Genomic DNA, 22,654 nt, shown 5'->3' with positions numbered 1-22,654 from the left:
CTGTTTAGTATGCATTTTCCTAAAAAAATAATACAGTAAATGGCAGCAAGGCTCCAAAGGGCCCAGAGAAGCCTAGTCAAGTGGTAATTTGGCTGAACCATAAGATTATACTTCTCAGTATGTCTATACCTACATGAGTCTTGAGTATATTTCTTTTAGCTTCTAAATAAGAATAACTTTCTACCTTTTTCTAGCTCCCTTTCCTGGCATTCAGAAAATATTCTTTGTCTTCAGTGCTCAGTAGCTGTAAGAAGACAGACCTATGTTGCAAAAGTACATGGCTATTCATTCCTAGAACCTACAATTCTGGTTTATGTATCTGACTTATATGTTCCTGATGTCCAATCTGCGTGACAAATTTCTTTTCATTTTTCAAAATCCAATCCAGATGCTGTTACCATTTTATTCCTATATGTTTCAAAGGAGGCATAGCATACAGTAGTTAAGTGCATGAATGGGCTTGGAGTCCTGTAGTCTGAACTAACATCCTACTTCTATCACTAACTACGGTATGACCATGGGGAGTTATTTAATACCCCAGAACCTCAGTTTCATTACATGTAAAACATGAATAATAATGATGCTACCTACTTCATAGGAGTGTTGTGAAGATTAAAAGAAATAATGTAAGTATAACATTTAGGACGGTGTCTGGCACAGAGTGACTATTAAATGAATGGTAACTACTATAATGCAATATTTTTCATTATGTATTACAATTCGTTTATTTGTAACACTGGTCTCTGTTATTAGGCTGTGAGCCCCTTGAGGGATATGAGTTGTGTTTCAATCTTTATCTTTAGTTCTAAACACAGTGCCTAGTAGGTGGTATGATTATAGATGGATGGGAAGGTATGAAGTGGGGAAGATGGAATAAGGAAAGACTTGAACTGGGATCCAGGTTCTTTTCTACGTATGCCATGAAGACAAGATGTACAGATGGGTGGGATTTAACCAAGGCTCTTGACAGATCTGGAGCAGCAAGGGTTTCCGCAGTGGCTTCTATGAGGGTCTTGGCAGGGTGTAAGAGGCTCCAAGTTAAAACATTCCTATGTGAAGTAGGTAAAATTAAGAGCATAGTTAGGTGGTGATGGTAGGAACTGCAGGGGTTGGGAGTCAGAGAAGGCACTTGGATGGATCACCGTAAACTGCAGGAAGTGAAGATAAATCTCCACTTGCAATGCTAACAGGGAAAGAGACGGAGCTCCTGTGGCGAGGTCAACTGCAGAATTCACTTACTGGATGTATGCAAATTAACGTTTCAGGGAGGAACAACACAGTTAAAATATTGTCATTAATTGCCATTCTTTAGATTTTTAAACATTGATGACATATTTTCTAATCTAATGTCTATAAACAGCACAGAAAACGACAGGCCAAACTTGATTCAATCCTGGCTCAATCATTTACTACTTGTATAACCCCAGCAAGTTACTTAATTATTGTGAATCTGTTTTCATATTTATTCAACTGAGAATACTACCATCATGTGGGATTATTATGAGGGCTAGGAATAATACATATGAAGTATCTGACACAATGCCTGACCAATGGAGGGTACTCAATAGTAACTACTATTGTTATTTTATAGATCAGCAAAGTTTCTCTCAACATTTCCTTCAACATTTTGAGAAGTATAAAAATCAGCTGCTAGAGTGAATCCTAACAGTCACATGTTCAAATATAACATTAATATTTGAAATTTTTATATTGAAAGCTAAAGATTCTGGCCATTTCTAGCACACAAGGCAAATGTTAAGTTGGAGAGATCAGACTGACTTTGGTTATGGGCTTTTTTCCCCATTGTGAAGTGCTATAGCACAAGAATGAAAAATCACCAGAATAAAAAAGTGATACCTTCCATAATCCTCTTAAGAAGCTGGGCCAACCAACAGCAATGTGCATAGTAAGTGTACTTACAACTATTACCTGGGTTTAAAATTTCACTTGTTTTCACTTAACCTTTCTTTAGTTGTAAACCTTTGAAACGGGTGAACGTATTAAAATCTGCTCCGAAAACATAATGAAAAGGAACCTCTAACTGAAGACCTATAATGGTTTCACTTTATCTAGTAAATTTAATCTCTTCTAGCTTTGAAGATTCACCATAAACTGGTTCTATTCAATCTGCCCTTCCTTCCCACAACTTAATCACATTAATTGTTAATTGAGTCTGGCCTCTAAATCCACACCCATGCTGGCTCACTCTCACCTCTGCACTCTTGTGTGGTCCCCAGCTGCACGGTACTCACCCTCTTCTCTACACATTCTCTCACTGGGGCCTGCTTAAGCCCAGGGCCTGTGTACTTCGAATAACACAGTTAGCATCTCATCACAAACTGTTCTAGTTTTTAATTTACAAAACCTAGCTCTTTATTTTAACGGTAGAAAATTCTACTCTATTAATTAATTTTCTTTCCATGTTTGTGCAAGACAAAAGATTACCTTCACAGGGCACACATAAAAAAGTGACATTAACATGAGACCTCTCATGAACTGTTTTCTGGCAGTCCTGATGAGGAGATTATCATTATTTTTTGTTAAGTAAATCTGACAGTAAAATTAATGTTGGCTGATTTTTATTTTAGCCTAGTCGTGGAAATAAAGTCAATCCCTACACAATTTTGTTAATTCAGCAACTCTAAGCTTCCTAATCACTCTAAGTCAAAATTATAAAGGGGAGATGGCTTTATTTTAGTCAAAATTTCCTTTGAGAAAAGCTTTTGAATACAAGGAATAACTCCTAGGGTTCTCAAAACAATAAGAATTTCTAGAACATCTTATTTGTAACTTGTTCTTTCACACATGGCTATTAGGTCAGAACAGATTATAAAAACTGTACACAACTAAGTAAAGATTACACATAATCCTGAATCCCTTAAATGCTATCGTGGTTGAAAATCACAGGAATGACCCCCAAAATTTCAGGAAAGTTAAATAAAACCACATTTAAGATTTATCATTTTTGTTAATGTTTTGTTTCTCCATTCAGAATTTACTTAGATTGACCACCTCCGGGAGGTATTACCCAAAACACTCAGACTTTAACTGAAGGATGTAATACCAGGAAAGAGTAATGTCCAAACTTTTCCCTTTGAGGTTTAAATTAATTTAGTGGTCAAAATGAGTTTCTTTCTTAACAAAAGAGGTTACGTTACCCACTTAAATCTTATCACTGTGAATAAACCTTATTGTACAAATAATTCAAGATAAGAAACACGCTTTTGTATTCATGTTTAGATAAGTACTTATCATTAGAAAATAATAAAGGACAAGGAAATTGACCTAGAGCCACATTAATAAGAAGCATCTCCCTAATCAAACACATTAATTTAAATTACTTACTAGAGTACTTACTAATAGCATTTGAAAATTTCATGAGTCGAATCTCACAGATTCAAGACAGTGCCAGTTTAAAAAGTGTTTAGATACTAAGAAATCTGTTAACTGATATTAGGCAAGTATCCTTTTTTGCAATCTCAGTAATACCACCATGAAGGGAATAAGAAGACAAGAGTAAAAAGACTTCCCTCTATCCACAACGGTAAATAACACAAATCTATTTTAAAAGTATAAAGAAAACCTTTGTTTAACTGATGTAACTTATAACACCTAGACAAATTATCAAAGATTTTTAGATCACAATAAAAAAATATTTGCCATGCAAATATTAATTGATCATTTTAGATCATGATAAAAAGGTTTGAGGAAAATTAATTCTCAATATTGGAACAGAACAATTCTTACTAAAAAGACAATTTTCTAAAATATTATTTAATCATAGTCAGGGATTCACAGAAAATATTTATCATGAAAGAGTCAGTCATAACCAGTAATAAACCAGTAATACAGTGTTGTTACAATACAGAGGAAGGAAGAAAGAAATATGTGAAGATCAAAATTTATCACTTACCTCATGATTCAGCTCTGCTATCTGATCTTTCAGTTCCCTAATATACTGGTTAGAATCAGACTTGTTAAGCTGTCCTTGGAGCTTTCCTTCTTCTTTCTGTTTTGTGACAACAGAACAAACCAAAAACAAGAGACAACTTTCACAGCATATACTCAAATATTTGAAGATATAGGACAGCATAAAGGCATACCCTTTAGCTAAATTCTGAACTAATCTGTTCTCAAACTATCTCTGGAAAGCAATTTATAGTAAACTATACTGAATATTTCTAAATGACACTTAGTGGAAGTTGTTTACCACACATACAACTTACAAAATGTACCTTGGAGAGACTCTTAGAAACCAACAATTGAATGGGTCTATAGTGAAAAAATTACCCTAGAAATTCAAAGGCATTGTCCTAGTTACTTTGAGCACAAATGATTTTCTATCCATACCATAAGAGATTCAATGCTTAGTGATAAGGTAGTGAGCCTCTCATAGCTACATTGGGAATCAGCTTTTGCTTGGCGAACAAAGAAGAGAAAAAAGAAAAGGTTCTGCAAACCACTCTTAAAAGGGGAGGAACAGTTCTGAATCTCTTCTGTTTAATTAACTTAGGAATGTATATTGGGAGTCCTAGATACAGCTGATTAAAAGGTGCTCCAATATAACAGCTAGATCCAGAACCATAATGTGACCACTTTCCAGGGATATAGATTGGAAGGGGAGAAGCTGCCTTTTTCTTTACTATCTGAAAACAAATGTGTCTTTTAAGACATAGGGCTGGGTGCCTGGGTGGCTCAGTGGGTTTAATGTCTGCCTTCGGCTCAGGTCATGATCTCAGGGTCCTGGGATTGAGTCCCACATCAGGCTCCCTGCTCAGTGGGGAGTCTGCTTCTCTCTCTCCCTCTGCCTCTTCCCCCTGCTCATGCTCTCTCTCTCCCCCCACCTCTCTCAAATAATAATAATAATAATAACAATAATAATAATAAATAATAATAAAAGACATAGGGCTTATTAGAGGATGAAACTGAATTGTTTTTGACATCTCCAGATTATTTCTAAAAGCCATGTGTTGATGCTTAAAATGTTAAGCAGCTCTGATCCAGAGACAGCTACTGAAGCTACTGAAGCTCTGAGTAACTCCTGATACCAGAAAAGTACCAGTTTACTTTTAATAGTCACCGACCCCTCACTTTCCTTCCATGAAGACAACCACTGTTGATAATTTTTTAGTGTAATCTTCTCATGATTTTGTACATATATAATCAAACACAATTGCACACACACACATTTTTTACTTATACTACAGACACTATGTACACTTTCCTATACTTGTTATTACTCTTAAAAACCCAACATGCCCCTTGTGAGGCTCCCTGCTCTGTGGGGAGTCTGCTTCTCCCTCTCCCTCTGCCTGCTGTTCCCCTGCTCCTGCGCTCTCTCTCTCTCTCTCAAATAAATAAATAAAACCTTTAAAAAAAATCCAACTTAAAGATCATTTAATATCAGTACATACAGAGCAGAAAGATATACATTTCAATTTGAGTTTTGAAGTTTCTGTGAAAGTTATCTTAGTGCTATCTGAGTATTTATAGGTTTTTACAAAGTAGGTTTTAAAACGTGCTGTAGGGGTCCTGTAAAATTACCTCGAGAGTAATGGGTTGTACTGCAGAGCACTTTCCCATGTGGAGATCTCTACTGCTATCTTTCCACTCACAGTAAGAAGGGACCCTGGATATCATCTGGTTTGGTCATCTGCAGCCAAGCACATGCTCTTGCTTTCTACACACCTTCTAACATCCTTGGCAGAAAGAACTAACTAGAACTGTTCCAGTAACAGAATGGGTGGCTCCCCTATGAAGTCAGGGTACCGATCCAACAGAACTGCTCTTCTGCACTAACCGTCCTTCCCACCTTGATTGCGTTCTTATATACCCTTACTCTGTTCTTCAAATCCTATCGAATTATTCCTATAAGCCCACTCTGTTTTTCTGTTCTTCTCTTTTTGGCAACCTGCCTTAAAAATCTTTTATTAGAATATGGCCTGCTGAAGCAGTTTAACTAATAATCATGTAGATATAAAAGAACAACTATAGTTCCTACAGGTTTTAAAACATTTCTTATATATTTGAACACATGAATATCACGTACAATCACCTAAGCAAAGAACTGTCTAATTTACGGGCACCTGGCTGGCTCAGTCAGTGGAGCATGCGGCTCTTGATCTTGGAATTATGAGTTCAAGATGCACGCTGGGTGTGGAGATCACTTAAAAATAAAACCTTATATATTTATATCAAAAAACCAACTGTCTAATTTAACAATTATATTCCAAATGTGCTAGGACTCTTTTTTTTTTAAAGATTTTATTTATTTATTTGACAGAGAGAGAGACAGCCAGCGAGAGAGGGAATACAAGCAGGGGGAGTGGGAGAGGAAGAAGCAGGCTCCCAGCGGAGCAGGGAGCCTGATGCGGGGCTCAGTCTTAGGACCCTGATATCACGTCCTGAGCCGAAGGCAGATGCTTAACGACTGAGCCACCTAGGCGCCCCAAATGTGCTAGGATTCTTAAACATATTCAACAGACACTTTATGATTTTTAGCTATAAGCCTGTATTTAAGAAAAAAAATATTTTTTTTTGAGAATTTAGTAAGAAATATTGGTTCGAGCCAAAGCAATCCTGAGAAAGAAGAACAAAGCAGGAGGTATCACAATACCAGATTTTCAAGATACACTACAAAGCTGTAGTGATCAAGACAGTATGGTACAGCAAAAAAATAAAAAAATAAAAGCCCGGTGATGGGTATCAGGGAGGGCACGTATTGCATGGAGCACTGGGAATTACACGCAATGAATTATGGAACACTACATCAAAAGCTAATGATGTACTGTATGGTGATAAGAAAAAATAAATAAAAATTAAAAAAGACAGTAATACTAAAACAAAACAAAACAAAATAAAAAATAGACACACAGATCAATGGAACCCCAGAATAAACCCATGATTATGTAGTCAATCTATGACAAAGGAAGCAAGGACATACAATGGGGAAAAGAAAGTCTCTTCAATAAATGGTGCTGGGAAAACTGTATAGCTACAAGCAAAAGAATGAAACTTACACCATACACAAAAAACCCCTCAAAATGAACTGAAGACCTAAATGGGACACCTGAAACCATAAACATCCTAGAAGAGCACAGACAGTAATTTCTCTGACATTGGCTATGGCAACATTTTTTCTACATGTGTCTCATAAGGAAAGGGAAACAAAAGCAAAAATAAACTACTGGAAATACACCAAAATAAAGAGCTTCCTGCACAGCAAAGGAAATCATCAACAAAACAAATAAGCAACAAGACAAAACCAAAAAGCAACCTCTGAATGGGAGAAGATATTTGCAAATGATATATCCAATAAGGAGTTAATATCCAAAAAACCAAACAATCCAATTAAAAAATGGGGAGAGGACTTGAGTAGACATTTTTGCAAGGAAGACGTACAGATGGCCAACAGACATGTGAAGAGATGATCAACATCACTCATCATCAGGAAAATGCAAATCAAAACCATATGAGATATCACCTCACCCCAGTCAGAATGAAGGGCTAGAATCAAAAAGACAAGAAATAACAAGTGTTGGTGAGGATGTGAAGCACAACGAATCCTCATGACCTGTTGGTGGAATGTAAATTGGTGCAGCCACTGTGGAAAACAGTATGGAGGTTCCTCAAATTAAAAACGTTATAACCATATAATCCAATATTTCCACTATTGGGTATTAACCCAGAGAAAACAAAAACACTAATTCAAAAGGATAAATGCACCCCTATGTTTACTGCAGCATTATCTGCAATAGCCAGGAAGGAAGCAACTTAAGTGTCCCTCAATAGATGAACAGATAAGGAAGATGCGGTATATATACAATAGAAAATTACATATCCATAAAAAAGGATAAGATCATGTCATTTGAGACAACATGGATGGATCTAGAAGGTATTATGCTAAATGAAACAAGTCAGATTGAGAAAGACAGTTACCATATGATTTCACTTGTCAGTGGAATCTTAAAAAAAAAAAAAGGAAAAAATGAACAAACACACAAAAAGCACAATCAGACCTATAAATACAGAGAACAAACTGACGGTTGCTAGAGGGGCAGGGGGTGTGGGTTTGGGCAAAATGTGTGAAGGGGAGTGGGCTTCCAGCTGGGAATGAGTAAGTCACAGGGATAAAAAGCAGAGCATAAGGAAATGATACCGTCAATGCTACTGTAATAGCAATGTAATGGACAGACGGTAGCTACATTTGCGGTGCACATACTGTACAAACTTGTCAAATCACTAAGTTGTACACCTAAAATGAATGTAACATTATGTGTCAATTATACTCAATTAAAAAAAGTAAAAAAGGAGAAATATTAATTTGACCAAGAAAGGTAGAACCAAAACAGCAGAGTGACTCAGAATCCTAATCACCTCTGAAACCTTCCCCATCTGTTTTTTCATTTATGTGAACGAATAAAGTCCCTTTATGATTTAAACCAGTTTAAATATGGGTTTCTGTTACTTGCAACCAAAGTAGTAACAGCTAACACTCTTGAGCACTTACCAGACCTTCTCAATTGATGTTCCCCAGAGGAATTAAGCCTTAACTTGGAAAGCATCATTGTATGCAATGAATTAACTTCCCTCCTATGCATCTAAAGTGGTACTATGTACCATCCTCAGAAGTGAGAAGACAGTTACTCAAATTATTTTCTGTAAGACTTAATTCTCTTGTGCAACCCTGATAGAGACTGGGGCTAACAATGTGCTAGGAACTGTTCTGAGCCATTTACATGTAATCATCACAACTCTGTGTAATAGATACTATTATTATTTCTAATTGAGTGAACTAACAATTGCCTAAGAATTACATAAAGAGTTGATACATTTTTCTCCCTAAATTATAGCATTCTACACATAAGAAACACTGGAGCAGGCAAGAATATATATGGGGATTTATGCAAAGGACCAAGCAAATTAGCTTTTTTGGATTTGTTTAAAAAATCTCATGTCTTTGCTTGAATATTTATTTTAGCCCCCACTTATTTAAATGGAAATCACAATACAAAAAGAATTGAAGAGAAATGTTACAGCATACTTTCATTTATGGCCCTAAGCTAATGACTCATAGTACCATTTATAGTTGTAAAATAGTGTTTACATGTAATTATGCCTGCATCTGATTTTTAATCACTCTCCTTTTTAAATATTTCAGAAACACAGAAAAAGAACAAAAGAACAATATAATAAAGACTAATAAATCCACTACCCAAAGTCAGTCTGTTTCATGACTACCCTGTTCCATGATTTCCCTTGGTTCTAGACTTATTCCATCTCAGTCCTGTACATCTCAAAGTAGGTAAAGAATATGTCAAGCAGAAGGGAATAAGTAGTGAGGAAGTCAAGAAGGAAGAAAAGAAGAACGTGGAGAAGAGAGAGAGAGAGAAAAAAAAGAGCGAATATTCACTGACATAAAAGAAGCCATTATTTTTATAGAATGTATTTTCCAAATCCCATATGTGACATGAGGAACAGCAGCCACAACTGAGTAGGTAGATATATTTCCAAAGGGGACTTAATTTGATGAGAATCACTCCTTTGGGTATATGTTCAGCTGTCTTCTTTGAGGGCTTTTAATTTGAGACTAATTTTAGCATTGTGCCATATAAATTGCCTTGAAATGGTTGATTAAATGGAAAGTGCAACTGACTACTAGGAAGAAATCCTTGGGGATGAGATGGAAAGGCCAGATATTTGTGGTTTGGAATCAGACTTAGAAAAGTTACCTTTACATCTGGTCCCCAGTGAAGGTGAAGTTCTTGAGGATTTTGGATATCCCAAAGCAAGAATATCAGGCAGGACAAAATAAAATTCTCAGGGTGAATAAAACTACAAAGTCCAAGGTAAGCTCTAATGTTGTGAGACAGAAGTTCAAGAATGCAAAATACTTCAGGTTTGAAAGTTTGTCAAATGACCAATTACCATAATTAATACCAATTCTTTATCATAGGGAAACCTGTATGAAAGAAAAGTTTGGCATGATAGGAATCATTAAATCTTGGGCGCCTGGGTAGTGCAGTCGTTAAAGCGTCTGCCTTCGGCTCAGGGCGTGATCCCGGCGTTCTGGGATCGAGTCCCACATCGGGCTCCTCTGCTGGGAGCCTGCTTCTTCCTCTCTCACTCGCCTGCTCTGTTCCCTCTCTCGCTGGCTGTCTCTCTGTCACATAAATAAATAAAATCTTTAAAAAAAAAAAAAAATCTGTTTTACAAAAAGTGACTAAGTGACTCCAAAGATCTGTTTCCTCCAAAGGTGGGTCTTAGGAAGGTTTAGCCAAAAATTTTATGCCTTGATTTCTTTAGAGTATTTAATATAAAACAGAGCAATTGAGAAATTTTACAATAAAGAAATGGAATGTTTTAACTTGGGGGAAAAAAAAGACTCCTGAAAGATATTTGTGAAAATCAAAGAAGCCCTCTTAACAGACTTTATGACTAAAAAAACCAGGTTTTCCTTGAATTTCTATTCATTGTAGAAAAAAGGCAGAATTTCAAAGAGAAAAACTTTATATATTTGATTAAACACAACTGCATATAATTGTTCCTTTAGATTTAAATATAACTGTACATAAGTTTAATGTTAGGTTTCTTCTGGAAAGCTTTTACATACAGAAAGTCAAAAGTTTACAAAAAAAAATCTCTGATGCCCATTAAGCCATTATTTCTGTAGACGCACACAAACACCACATACCCAAGTAACAACTCGTAAGGTACACTGACTAAACTGAAGGCAAAGAAAGGGTAATTAAGCAGCTTTGTGCTCTAGCAGAGACCCCATTCCCACACAGCTGTCATGTTAGTAGCAAGCATACCAGTGTGAAAGACACACCAGTCTGAAAGCTCTGCGTAAGGTATTCTGATTTAACAGTCTGCTTTAAGGGAATATAGCTGATATTTCAAAAACTGGAGTAAACTGAGAGATGTCCTAAATGCTATTTAATAAATTAAAGTATATAAATAACATTTTATCTAAGAATCTGTGATTTTTATGTTCTGCAAATGGGCTCTCATTTAAATATGTTGATTCGAAGCTCTTTAGGGTCCTCTTTAAAGGTAACTAAATACACACTTACAATGCCAAAGAAATATCCAGTTAACTTATTATATTCTAAAAAGCAGGCATATAACTTCTGAGACAGTTATTCAATTACCTAATGTTAAAGATTTTTTTTTTTTTTGCAAAAACTTTTATAGCTTTCTATTTTCAAGCAAGTCCACATGATTCTTTGTGATAAGCAGGTGGGAAAATGTCAGCTATCCTAATAAATTTACCAGTAACTTGGATTTTCTTGGACGTTTTCTTTTGGTCTAGCTGATAACAACAGCAGATTGCCAGTTAAGTGGTTTCCTAAGCAAAACTAATTAGGTAAGTGACAAACTTAAAGAGCTCCAACACATCAACAAGTTTGGTAATTCTGTAATTTCACTGAACAGACCTTAAATATGTAACTTTTTGTCTTGCGATAAAAGAAACTTTATATTAAGAGAACATAAAGTAATATTTATAAAAAGCCTAAATTCACTTTCACTCTTGGATTTATCTTTCAGTAATTATTTTAGCAATTTCCATCATGATGTCTATAATAATCTAATTCATATTAAAGCCTTAAGATACAGAGTTCCATGTATGAGTATCTTAGTCAAAAGTTCATCAAAAACCTAAAGATATGCATGTTTAATTGATTAGGGATAGAGTATAACAACTTTAACTTATTCTGAAACGCATCAAAAAATAAGATAGCTGGAATGGTGGATGGGTAAGTATCTAATAAAGCAACAGATAAGAGAAATACATAAAAATATTAATTCCAGAATGGAATTAATGGAGGTGGTGGATGTTCACTGTACAATTCAACTTGAGTATGCTTGAAAATTTTCATAGCAAAATACTGGAAGAAGTCATCAATAAGGAAACAATACAGGCCTGCCCCTCTCCCCACTGGAAAGCAAGCACTGTAGTTCATTTACACGTGTGAAGAGGTATTTATCTCCCACAGGTTACTTACTGATTCTTCATTTAAAATCTACCTGTTGCTCTAAGATTAGTACTTTCTTCATATTTTACTAGAAACATAAACTGAAAAATATTAAATCATAAATTAGTACTTCATTAAAACAATATAATTTTAGACTAGGCTGAGTTACAGTTCATCTCTACAGTATTTTAGAGTAGATTTTATGGTTGTTACATCAAGATCTATTTTCTCTCCTTCATTATGTAGTGGTTATAGGATAGGAATTATCCCCATTCTTAACCCCACAGGTAAGGCCCTGATTGGTAGGGTTTAAGCCAAACAGGATAATCACATCTGTTTGCACTGTGGCTGGTTCGGGTTTTATTCAAATAGTGTGACTCTCAAAACTTTTACTGGAAATTATGGGTTATAGCTTCTTACTCTGGATATTATGACAACCTTATGCCTATAAGGTTCATTTGTTAGCCATTTAACACAATGAGGAAAAACCTCCTCAGGACAAAAGATGAGAAGCAGAAGGGCGCCTCGGTGACTCAGTCAGTTGAGTGGCTGACTCTTGATTTCGACTCAGGTCATGATCTCGGGGTCCTGAGATTGAGCCCTGCATCCAGCTTTGGGCTCAGCAGGGAGTCTCCTTGAGAATTCTCTCCCCCTCTCTCTGCCTCTCCGCCTAGTCTCACACACATGCATTCTCTCTCAAAAATGAATACATCTTTATTTATTTTACATTTTGACTTTTATTTTTAAAAATGAATAAATCTTTTTAAAAAATGACAAGAAGAGCAGAGCCTTCAGAATCATGCCTAATGCAACAAGCTGGAACCCAAATCAAACTTTTCCTGAAATATATCCTACTTCTGGATTTTTCAGGTACCTGAGCCAATAAATCCCCTTTATTATTTAAGCCATAAATATATCCAGAATGTAGTTTTCTGTTATCTGCAATAAAAAACATCCAATCTAACAGATATTTTTTAAAAAATGGCTAAGTAAATGAACACAATCATATAAACAAAATAACCTAGGAAATGCTTAAAACAGTAATTCCCAAAGATGACTACGGTTGGGAGCTTTGTAAACGCACAGATTAAAGAATCTATTTCTGACCCAATGAATTCTAAATATCCGTAAATGAGTTTTGAAAATCTGTAAACTTTGAAAGCTACACAAGTGGGGGTTCTGATACAGTCAGAATGTAGACCTACACTTGAAACACTGGTTTGTACTACCTTTGAAAATGAACTATTTTTTAAATACAAATTCAAAATTTATTTATATGCCAGTTACAAAATACTTTTACCTTTTAAGAATCTCAAATAATATTTTATAAGTCTATACTTATTATAGAATTTACTTAGTATAATTTCATACATAAAAAGAGGTAAATATTTTTTAACTACCACCACAATGGCAAATGTGGTAAATGACCACGACTCATAAATTTATTTACAAATAGTCTTTACATTCCCAGAGTGAATATATTTTAAAACAAAGGAAAACTGGTAAGGTTTCTTAAATTAATTTCTTTCAATTCTGCTATCAGTTTCACTTCATATTATTTCTATGTTAGTTTCAGCTGGTCAGTTCCCTGTCTACAGAGTTTGCTTCACTTTGAACTCAAATCCCTTTCTTGGTTAACCTAGCTCTCAAACAGAAGATAATACTATTTTAAAGTTTAGTAATGTATGACGAGGAACTAAATAAAGTTTAAGATCAGAAAAAAATCCCATATATATGACCCCTATGACTGAATACTAAGATAAGTAACTGTTCAAAAGAATGAAGAAAAACCAAAGATTTGAGGACCAGCAGAATCATCACTTAAAAACTTAAAAGTATCAACATCTATGAGGGGATATGACAATAAATAAGGGATCCAATTTTCCAAAATTTTTATTAGGTAACAGGTTGATACAGTCAAAAAATTAAGTTCTTTAATATAACCATAAATGTGTACAGAGGAATATTTAGCAAAAAAGAGCAGTGATTCTGGTGTCTGACTACTTGGACTGGTTTTTAATGACCTTAGGTATACCACTTCTGTTTTATCGCCGCAACCACTGGGAGCTATAATCCAGGAAAGGATGAGGTAGAGATGGAATGTGCCCAAGATGTGCCACATATTCTGTTACAGTTGACTGGGAAATCAGTACATGCTATAGTCAGCAGGAAAAAAGCGAATATTTATTTGTGCAATGTGTATACAGTCACAGTAGAAAGCGGACAGTTTAATCAGAGATACCATCACCTACATCTACTGTACTCCAACATACTCTTTAAAAAGTTGAATAATTAAATGTGCTGGTGCATAGAGCTAGAAGAATTAAGTAAAAATGTGAAAAGTTTTCTCTACAGCTCTAAGCAGCATGTTTTTCGTGTGTTATATTGCAGCAAAACTGAGACGAATACAATGTTAACTTGCTTTGAACAAGTGTTTGGAAGAAAAAGTGGGGGTTAGCAGCGTTTCATATTAAAAAATATTGTGGAGGTGAGAGAAGAGGAGGCAGGGGCTCAGGTTTGTTTAAACTCACAAATTAAGCCTCAATTTCTAAATGAAATTGTAATAGGCATGTCTAAGAGTCCATTTGTGTTTGTTTCTTTATCTGTGTTTTTAATGCTGGTTATAACTTACCCTATCTTGCCACAGGAAGGACACTTCCTTAGAGACAGGAAGATAGCAGATTTTAAAAGCTGTGTTTCCAGCCATAGGCTTTTTAATACTCTGTGCAACCGGATAATTTGCTTAGAAGTTTTTGGGTTTTCTTAGAGAATTTAACCAGTTAAAACCCAGTCAATGCACTAGATGCATATTTGACATAGCTGAAAACACAAAACATAAAAGCACCTAGTCTATTATTTACATTCTGCAGAAGTTTCCTCTAGCTTTTCAGTTTTCAGAATTTTCTACACAGGAGCTCAAATAGTACCATACCCGTATACCCTTCAGCTATATTCACTGATTACTATTTTGCCACATTTGCTTTTGCTCTTTCTCTCTATATGTATAGATATCTTCTGAGCCATTTGAATGTAAATTGCAGATATGACATTTCACTACTATATATTTCAGCATGCATTTCCTAAGAATAAGGAACTGTCCCACATAACTAAATGCCATTATCACACTTAAAGTAATAGTTTAATTTCACAGTATCACTGAATATGTAGCTCCTATTCACATTCCCTTAAAAGGGCCCCAAATGGATTATTACTGTCCAGAATCAAACCGAGGTTTATGGTTACCTTTGGTTATTATATCTCTTTACCCACTTTTAATCTGTAATAGTCCCTCTGCTTTTTCTTTTTGTCATGACTTTAATATTTTTAAGAGTCCAAGTCTAGAGACTGTATTATGCAAGGTAAAATACAAAAATTTCCCATTCCAACAAAACTCCAAGTACAGTTCTGTTTTCATTCCTTTTTTTCAAACCAAATAGGCAGCAGGATAAAACTAATATAGCATATATTTAATGGTTGGTTAAGGGGGAAAGCATAGAAGACAGGGGCACAGAAACTTAAATATCTGAAGCCAAAGAAGCCAAATATATAGGAACAGCACTAGAAGACAGCATTTTATATATTATACCAGTAAGCATTTACTTATTATATTATTTATATATATTTGATAAAAGAGAAACATAATAAATATTAGTGGCTATGTTTTTTGCCTCTTATTAAGAGACTAACCTATAAGTTTAACTCTTTGATCCCTATGAGATCCAAAGAACTCTCTCCATACTTCACATCACTTTAAACACACAAAAGCCTTTTCGCCTTTTTGTCGGCGAAAATATTCTATGTCATAGGTAGACGACTTTAAATTCTGGGAAAAGCACAGGGTTAGTCACAAAGAAATCACTAAGAAAGAGAGAACCTGTCATAAAAGGAAAGCATCAAACAGCCACGTCTTAAGCTTCACCTCGCTCAGTGAGACAGTGCTCACAGCTGGAGAAAACTGCAGCTGAAAAAAACCTGATTCATCTTCTGGATGGCTGGAACTGTCATATTTTAATATCCTCATATTCCATGTCATGAGGGTTTATCATCTCAGTAAAAGATCCATCTCTGCTTTTATTTCTTGGCTTTGTGTTTTGTTTTTGTTTTTAATACCACAAAGTTAAATACCAAATAGTTGCTCTTGTGCAGTATAAAGCAGCTTTTGCTCTTTTGCCTATAAGTAAAGTCTATATGATGATATCCTGTTTACTAATGATAAACACTGTCATGCTAGGCTGAGTTAAGACCTGACAAGTCCTTTGAGAGTGCTGTCTTGGGATACTGAGTCTTTTGAAAAATTCATTTCAAAAAGCCTTTCTAAATCTAAGCAAAAATCATTTCATCTTCTTGTCATTCTACTACCCAGCACTGTTATTTCTCGAGATCCTCTTCTGTTAGCTTAAAGACCATTATGCTCTAGACCTATTACTTTCATACTCTGGATTCTTATCACCACTTCTTTCTCTTAGTAGGATTTTCTCCAGACTGATAAAGTCATAAGCTGCCCTCTTTTTTTGGCATGGCCCCTGCACCTGTGCATGATCCTCATAGGTGGCTTGACCTAAGCTTGGTCAAGATCCAACAGCGCTAGAGGACTAAACAGACTCAGTGGCTAACTTATCAAGGATCACATGGAAAAAGCCAGGGGCTTCACTCCTACTTCCATATTTGTGAGACAAACCACAGCAGGATATGTGTTAGAATTGTTTTCTAAAAATGGTGTTGATAATTTTATGTTTGATTCATATATCTTTTCCTGGACCCTCCATAAAGAGTGATAGTAAGCCAAAGTTGGGGAGCACAATCCTTAGCTGTCAAAGTTTGTCATGTCTTCCTTAGCATCAGATGACTAGACAGCTTCCTATATATTCATCTCACTGATAAAACATGCTCTTCTCTCATTTTTCCTCCAAGTCTTTATTTAAATTCCAGTTAACATATAGTGCAATATTGCCTTCAAGAGTATAATTTATGAAGTGATTCATCACTTACATATAACACCCAGTGCTCATCATAACAAGTGCCCTCCTTGATACCCAGCACCCATTTAACCTATCCCCCATCCACCTCCTTCCATCAACCCTGTTTGTTCTCTATCATTAAGAGGCTCATGGTTTGCTTCCCTCTTTTTCCCCTCCACACGTTCATCCATTTTGTTTCTTAAATTCCACATGAGTGAAATCATATGGTATTTGTCTTTCTCTGACTTATTTCACTTAGCATAATACACTTTAGCTTCATCCATGTTGTTGCAAATGGCAAGATTTCATTTTCATTTTTTTTGATGGCTGAGTAATATTTCATTGTATTTGCAGTGATTATTGTTAGATATGAATTTAGTGCCATTGTAAAGCTGGCATTTCTGGTGATGTTCTCTGTTCCTTTTAGTCTTTATTGTTTTTGGTCTTTTTTCTTCAAAGAATCCTCTTTAATATTTCTTGCAGGGCTGATTTAGTGGTCATGAACTCCTTTAGTTTTTGTTTGTCTGGGAAACTCCTGATCTCTCTCTCTATTCTGAATGACAGCCTTGCTGGATAGAGTATTCTTGGCTGCATATTTCTTTTCCCATTTGTTGAAAAGAAACATAAAGAACTGATTTTGCCAACAAGAAGTTTTATCAACTTATTAGATTATTATAGTACTGAAATTTGATAGGGAGCCAGCCATTTTTATCAAGTATAGGAGAAGGCCAGTATGAAAAATCAAATTATAATTATTTATCAATTCAGTAACTCCTTCCCATATGAAGTCAAGGGAGGACAAGGTATAAATCAAAGACAGCCCATATAAAGATAGTACCAATAATATTTTATACATTTAAGATTAATAACTCATACTATAAAATTAATTTCCTCTCAGTAATTTCAACGAGATGGTTTGGTTTGGCTTGGCTGTGGATAAAACAGTGATTGAGTCATTTTTTCCCCCCTGCATATGCTCCTCCATCAAATATTTTAGCTTATGATTTGGAGTTCACCTATTATATAGAGGAATTTAAAGGCCTGAGGGGAAAAAAGTAGAGAAAAATAATTTTAATGATCAATGTTAACATCTGGAATATGTACAGCGAGTTTTTAAAAAAGAGAAATAACTGTTTCTGTCAAATTATACATGTTTACCTTAAATAATTCACACAAAGGCAAAAATAATGAAGATGAAAATTAAATCTTAAATTTTAAATCTTTTTTGTTTTTTTAAAGATTTTATTTATTTATTTGACAGAGATAGAGACAGCCAGTGAGAGAAGGAACACAAGCAGGGGGAGTGGGAGAGGAAGAAGCAGGCTCACAGCGGAGGAGCCCGATGTGGGGCTCAATCCCACAACACCGGGATCACACCCTGAGCCGAAGGCAGACGCTTAACCGCTGTGCCACCCAGGCGACCCTAAATCTTAAATTTTAGCTAAAATTGATAGAAAATACAAGGAAAATGATTTGGGTTTCTACTTAAATCTGTGTCCCTTGAATTGCAATTCTAATTACCCAAATAAATGCCCAAACATGAGGCTACTGAACTAGTATGGCTGAGGGACTGATTTTAATTTTGTTTAATTTAAATCAATTTAAATTTAAATTGCCATTATGTGGCTAGTGCCTATCATACTGGAGTGCAGCACAGCCACTGCTCCATTGGTTTCTGGCATTGAATATGCTGTGAGAGATCTGGACAAGTCTCAATCTTCCCATACAAGTTTGTGCATAATCTGCTTTAAGTGTTTATGGATTATTCTGTGTCAAATTTTCCTAGAACACACGGTATTCTTTTGATTTGTATATTTGAATCTTTCTGAATTTCAGGGACCTCTTCTTGTTTATATATTTTTTTAAATTGAAGTATAATTAGCATACAGTGTTATATTAATTTCAGGTGTATAATACCGTGATTCAACAAGTCTATACATTACTCAGTGCTCATGAAGGTAAGTGTACTCTTAATCCTCTTTATTTCATCCATTCCCCCACCCATCCCCCTACTGGTAACCATCAGCTTGCTGTCTGTCTGTCTGTATTTATTTATTTTTAATATTTTTTATTATATTATGTTAGTCACCATACAGTACATCCCTGGTTTTTGATGTAAAGTTCGATGATTCATTAGTTGCGTATAACACCCAGTGCACCATGCAATACGTGCCCTCCCTACCACTCATCACCAGCCTATCCCATTCCCCCACCCCCCTCCCCTCTGAAGCCCTCAGTTTGTGCTGTCTGTATTTAAGTCTGGGGTTTTGTCTCTTTTTCTTTCTTTGGTTTATTTATTTACGTAATCTCTACACACAACATGGGGCTTGAATTTATGACCCCAAGATCAAGAGGTGCACACTCTTCTGAATGAGCCAGCCAGGTGCTCCTGTTTTGTTTCTTAAATTCCATATATGCGAGAAATCATGTGGTATATATACCCAACTGAATATTACTAGTCATAAAAAAAAAGAGTGAGAGCCTGCCATTTACTACGACACAATGGACCTAAAGAGTATAATGCTAAGTGAAATAAGTCAGTTAAGGAAAGACAAGTACCACGATTTTACTCATACGTGAAATTGTTCATATTTGGGAATATCTTCTTGCCATGTGTTGTGGGACACGTTATCTTTAGTGTTAGATTATCTACCTCTCATCCATATCTGCTAGCTAATACTTGTTTTACATTCTTAATCTCTGCATTCACTATGATTACCTCAAGCTTTCTTTCTATGCCAATATTCCACTTTTCAGCATTGTTTATTGAATAGACTATTCTTTTGTTGTTTTTGCAATGATGTACTGGGTTTCAATTTGCTTCCTTAGCAGTAAAATCTTACTTCTTACCTCAGTTTTTAAAAATCATTTTATCTTTTGATTTCTTAATTTTATTGAATTCATGTTTATTTTATAGTGAGAAGCAATTGTAATTCCTCTCTTATCTTTGATTTACCTTTCTTCTTGGCTGGGATCTTTTTTGAATGGTATTTCTTTCTCTTTCTCCACTATAATAATATAAACCAAGTTGCCGTACCATTTCTTCTCCATACTAGGTGATTGCCCAGATATTCCTTTTTTTTTTTTTTTAAAGATTTTATTTATTTATTTGACAGAGAGAGAGAGACAGCCAGTGAAAGAGAGAACACGAGCAGGGGGAGTGGGAGAGGAAGAAGCAGGCTCCCAGCGGAGGAGCCCGATGTGGGACTCAATTCCAGGACCCTGGGATCAGGCCCTGAGCCAAAGACAGACGCTTAACGACTGAGCCACCCAGGTGCCCCTGCCCAGATATTCCTAATAATTACCTTAGAAGTTATTTAAATGTATACTCATTTTAAAAATTACAATAGTAATAATATAAGTTCATATAGTGTAAAAAGTGAATTCCTGCCCCTTACTCTTTTTGCACCAAGCCCTTTTAACTCTCCCCAGAGGGAACACTGTCAACAGTTTTGATAGGAATCACAAAAGACACTCTAATGTATTTAAATGTGTAAAACAAGTAATACACACACATGTACTTTTAAAAACACACACGTGGAATTATGATTTACATTCTGTGCATAATTTGTTTTTCTCATTTAATATGTCTTGCAGATCTTTATTCTTTCTTAAAGATGTAGACTATTTCAAGTATGGATTTACTATGGCTTAACAATCCTCCTATTGATGAATAGTTACCAATATTTTTAAATAATAAAAATGATGCTGGATTTAGGCATCCATCTTAAGAAGTTACATAAAGAACACAAAATAAGTCTAAAATGGAAGGAAATAGTAAAAACAAGAACAGCAATAAAACAGGAAAAAAAAGTGCCTTATCATTAAATTTGCATTTGCTTATTACTATTCTCCTGGCCTGTGGTATCAGAAGTATTGGCTCCTGGAAGTATTATTGCTTTTTCCTTTCTTGAATGTTCTACAGATGTTTAATACACCACCCAATTCTCAACTGAAACTTATAATTAGTTATTTCATTTTTATAACTTTGGAATAGGAAATCAGTACTTAAAATAGTTTAACATTTTAAGCCTCACTTATTAAAACTTAAAACATGGTTTACAAATAGACATCACACCCTTAAAGGAAATAACAGAAACAATTAGTAATCTCTCTATGCTCTCTTCATAGAGATTTCAAAATAAATCTAAGGTTATACATAGGATGTGGGTTTTTCACTGGGAGTAGTATTACAGAAAGTTTGTGGTATTAGAAGGGTCATGACACAATGCAGGTTGCTTAGTCTCAAATGCAAGTGTAAAGCTTACACTTTAAAAATATTTTAAATTACACTCACAGATGAAAAATGTAACACAAAGAAAGACTATGCTAAAGATATATCCAAGCTCTCTCTCTCTCTCCTTTGCAAAAGTTAAACTATTTCAGAGACCATAAGAAGGCAATATCTTGACTGTTTTTAAGGTTAAATAATACTTTTTTTCAAGGCTATATTATGAAACCATGTTCAACGGTCACAGAGGCAACCATATTAACTTGCAGCAGCGGGACAATTTTTAAGTCCTAATTTGATATTTTCAATGCATATATTAAAGCAAAATGTGTTAAGCAAATTATAACTGCATATGAAATTACTACAGTAGAAGAAAACTCAATGATTTGAGTAAATCCCTGACAGTTGATAAGTAATCACTGTGATTAATCAACATAACCTTACTGAAACATCAATAGCAACCACTAAGTTTTAGTAAGTTATTACTGATTTGTACTTTGCCCTAAGAAAAATTAATCATAATAGTAAATGTGGTAAATGGTAGCCTCTCTGTGACTTCAAGGTGACTCATTTGAAACATCTAAAAACAAATCATACTCATATCATGTACCATTCTAAGTTTCTAAAACAGTTTCCTGTAATTTAAAGTCATGGACAAAAAGGTTTGAATATTTTTTATGGTTTAGTAACTAGGAAAAAAGTACATATACTTTTTAAGAAAATAATTAGGTAATCTGAAAAGTATGGAAGGGAGAAAATAAATTCAAACATTTTATAATGCTAAGACTGATTTAATTCCATTTGAGAAGAGAAACACGCACACAAATACACACACATTTTAAAGTGATCTTTCTTATAGGACCAAATACACACCCATATGGAAAATCAGCATTTGCACAAGGTCTAAAAGCTAGAAAATATTTCTGTAAATCATAGTTTAATTAGAAACAAAGCAATTTTGTGACAAATACTTAAATTTATATAATTCCAGGGGTCCCTAAAAACATTAAATTACATAAACTATTTTTTACAATAGACTTTTTAAAGAACAGTGTTGGATTTACAGAAAAAATAAGACAGAGTTCCCTTATACCTCCTGTACTTAATTTCCCCTATTAATAAAATCTCCCATTAGTATGGTAAATTTGTTACAATTAATGAGCCAATATTGATACCTTATTACTAACCAAAGTCTATAGTTTATTCAAATTTCCTTAGTTGTTTGTTTGTTTTTAAGCTAATGTCCTTCTTCTGTCCTAGGACCCTATGTAGGATACCATATTACATTACATTTTGCTGTCTCGTCTCCTTAGGTTCCTCTTGGCTGTGATACTTTCTCAGAGTTCACTTGTTTTTGATGAGCTCTGAGGAGTGCTGGTCAAGTATTTTGTAGGATGCCCCACCATCGAAATTTGTCAGATATTTCTTCTCATGTTAAGACTGGGGTTTAAGGGTTACTGGAAGACTACAGAAGTACCATTTTCATC

The 22,654-nt window shown here is 35.0% G+C and overlaps 1 protein-coding gene across 2 annotated transcripts in view; it reads right to left on the bottom strand.

Annotated features, from left to right (window-relative positions):
• Window positions 1-22,654, bottom strand: part of EVI5 (ecotropic viral integration site 5) — a 191,778-nt gene that overhangs the window by 25,884 nt on the left and 143,240 nt on the right. For both annotated transcript variants that reach the window (XM_040627036.1, XM_040627037.1), the window contains one exon: window positions 3,914-4,009. In XM_040627036.1, the coding sequence (XP_040482970.1) occupies window positions 3,914-4,009 (96 nt within the window). The remainder of the gene's footprint in view (window positions 1-3,913; window positions 4,010-22,654) is intronic.

This window comes from Ursus maritimus, unplaced genomic scaffold (assembly GCF_017311325.1).
Source record: "Ursus maritimus isolate PB19 unplaced genomic scaffold, ASM1731132v1 scaffold_12, whole genome shotgun sequence".
Taxonomy (NCBI): domain Eukaryota; kingdom Metazoa; phylum Chordata; class Mammalia; order Carnivora; family Ursidae; genus Ursus; species Ursus maritimus.
This window is presented reverse-complemented; position numbering and strand designations above follow the sequence as displayed.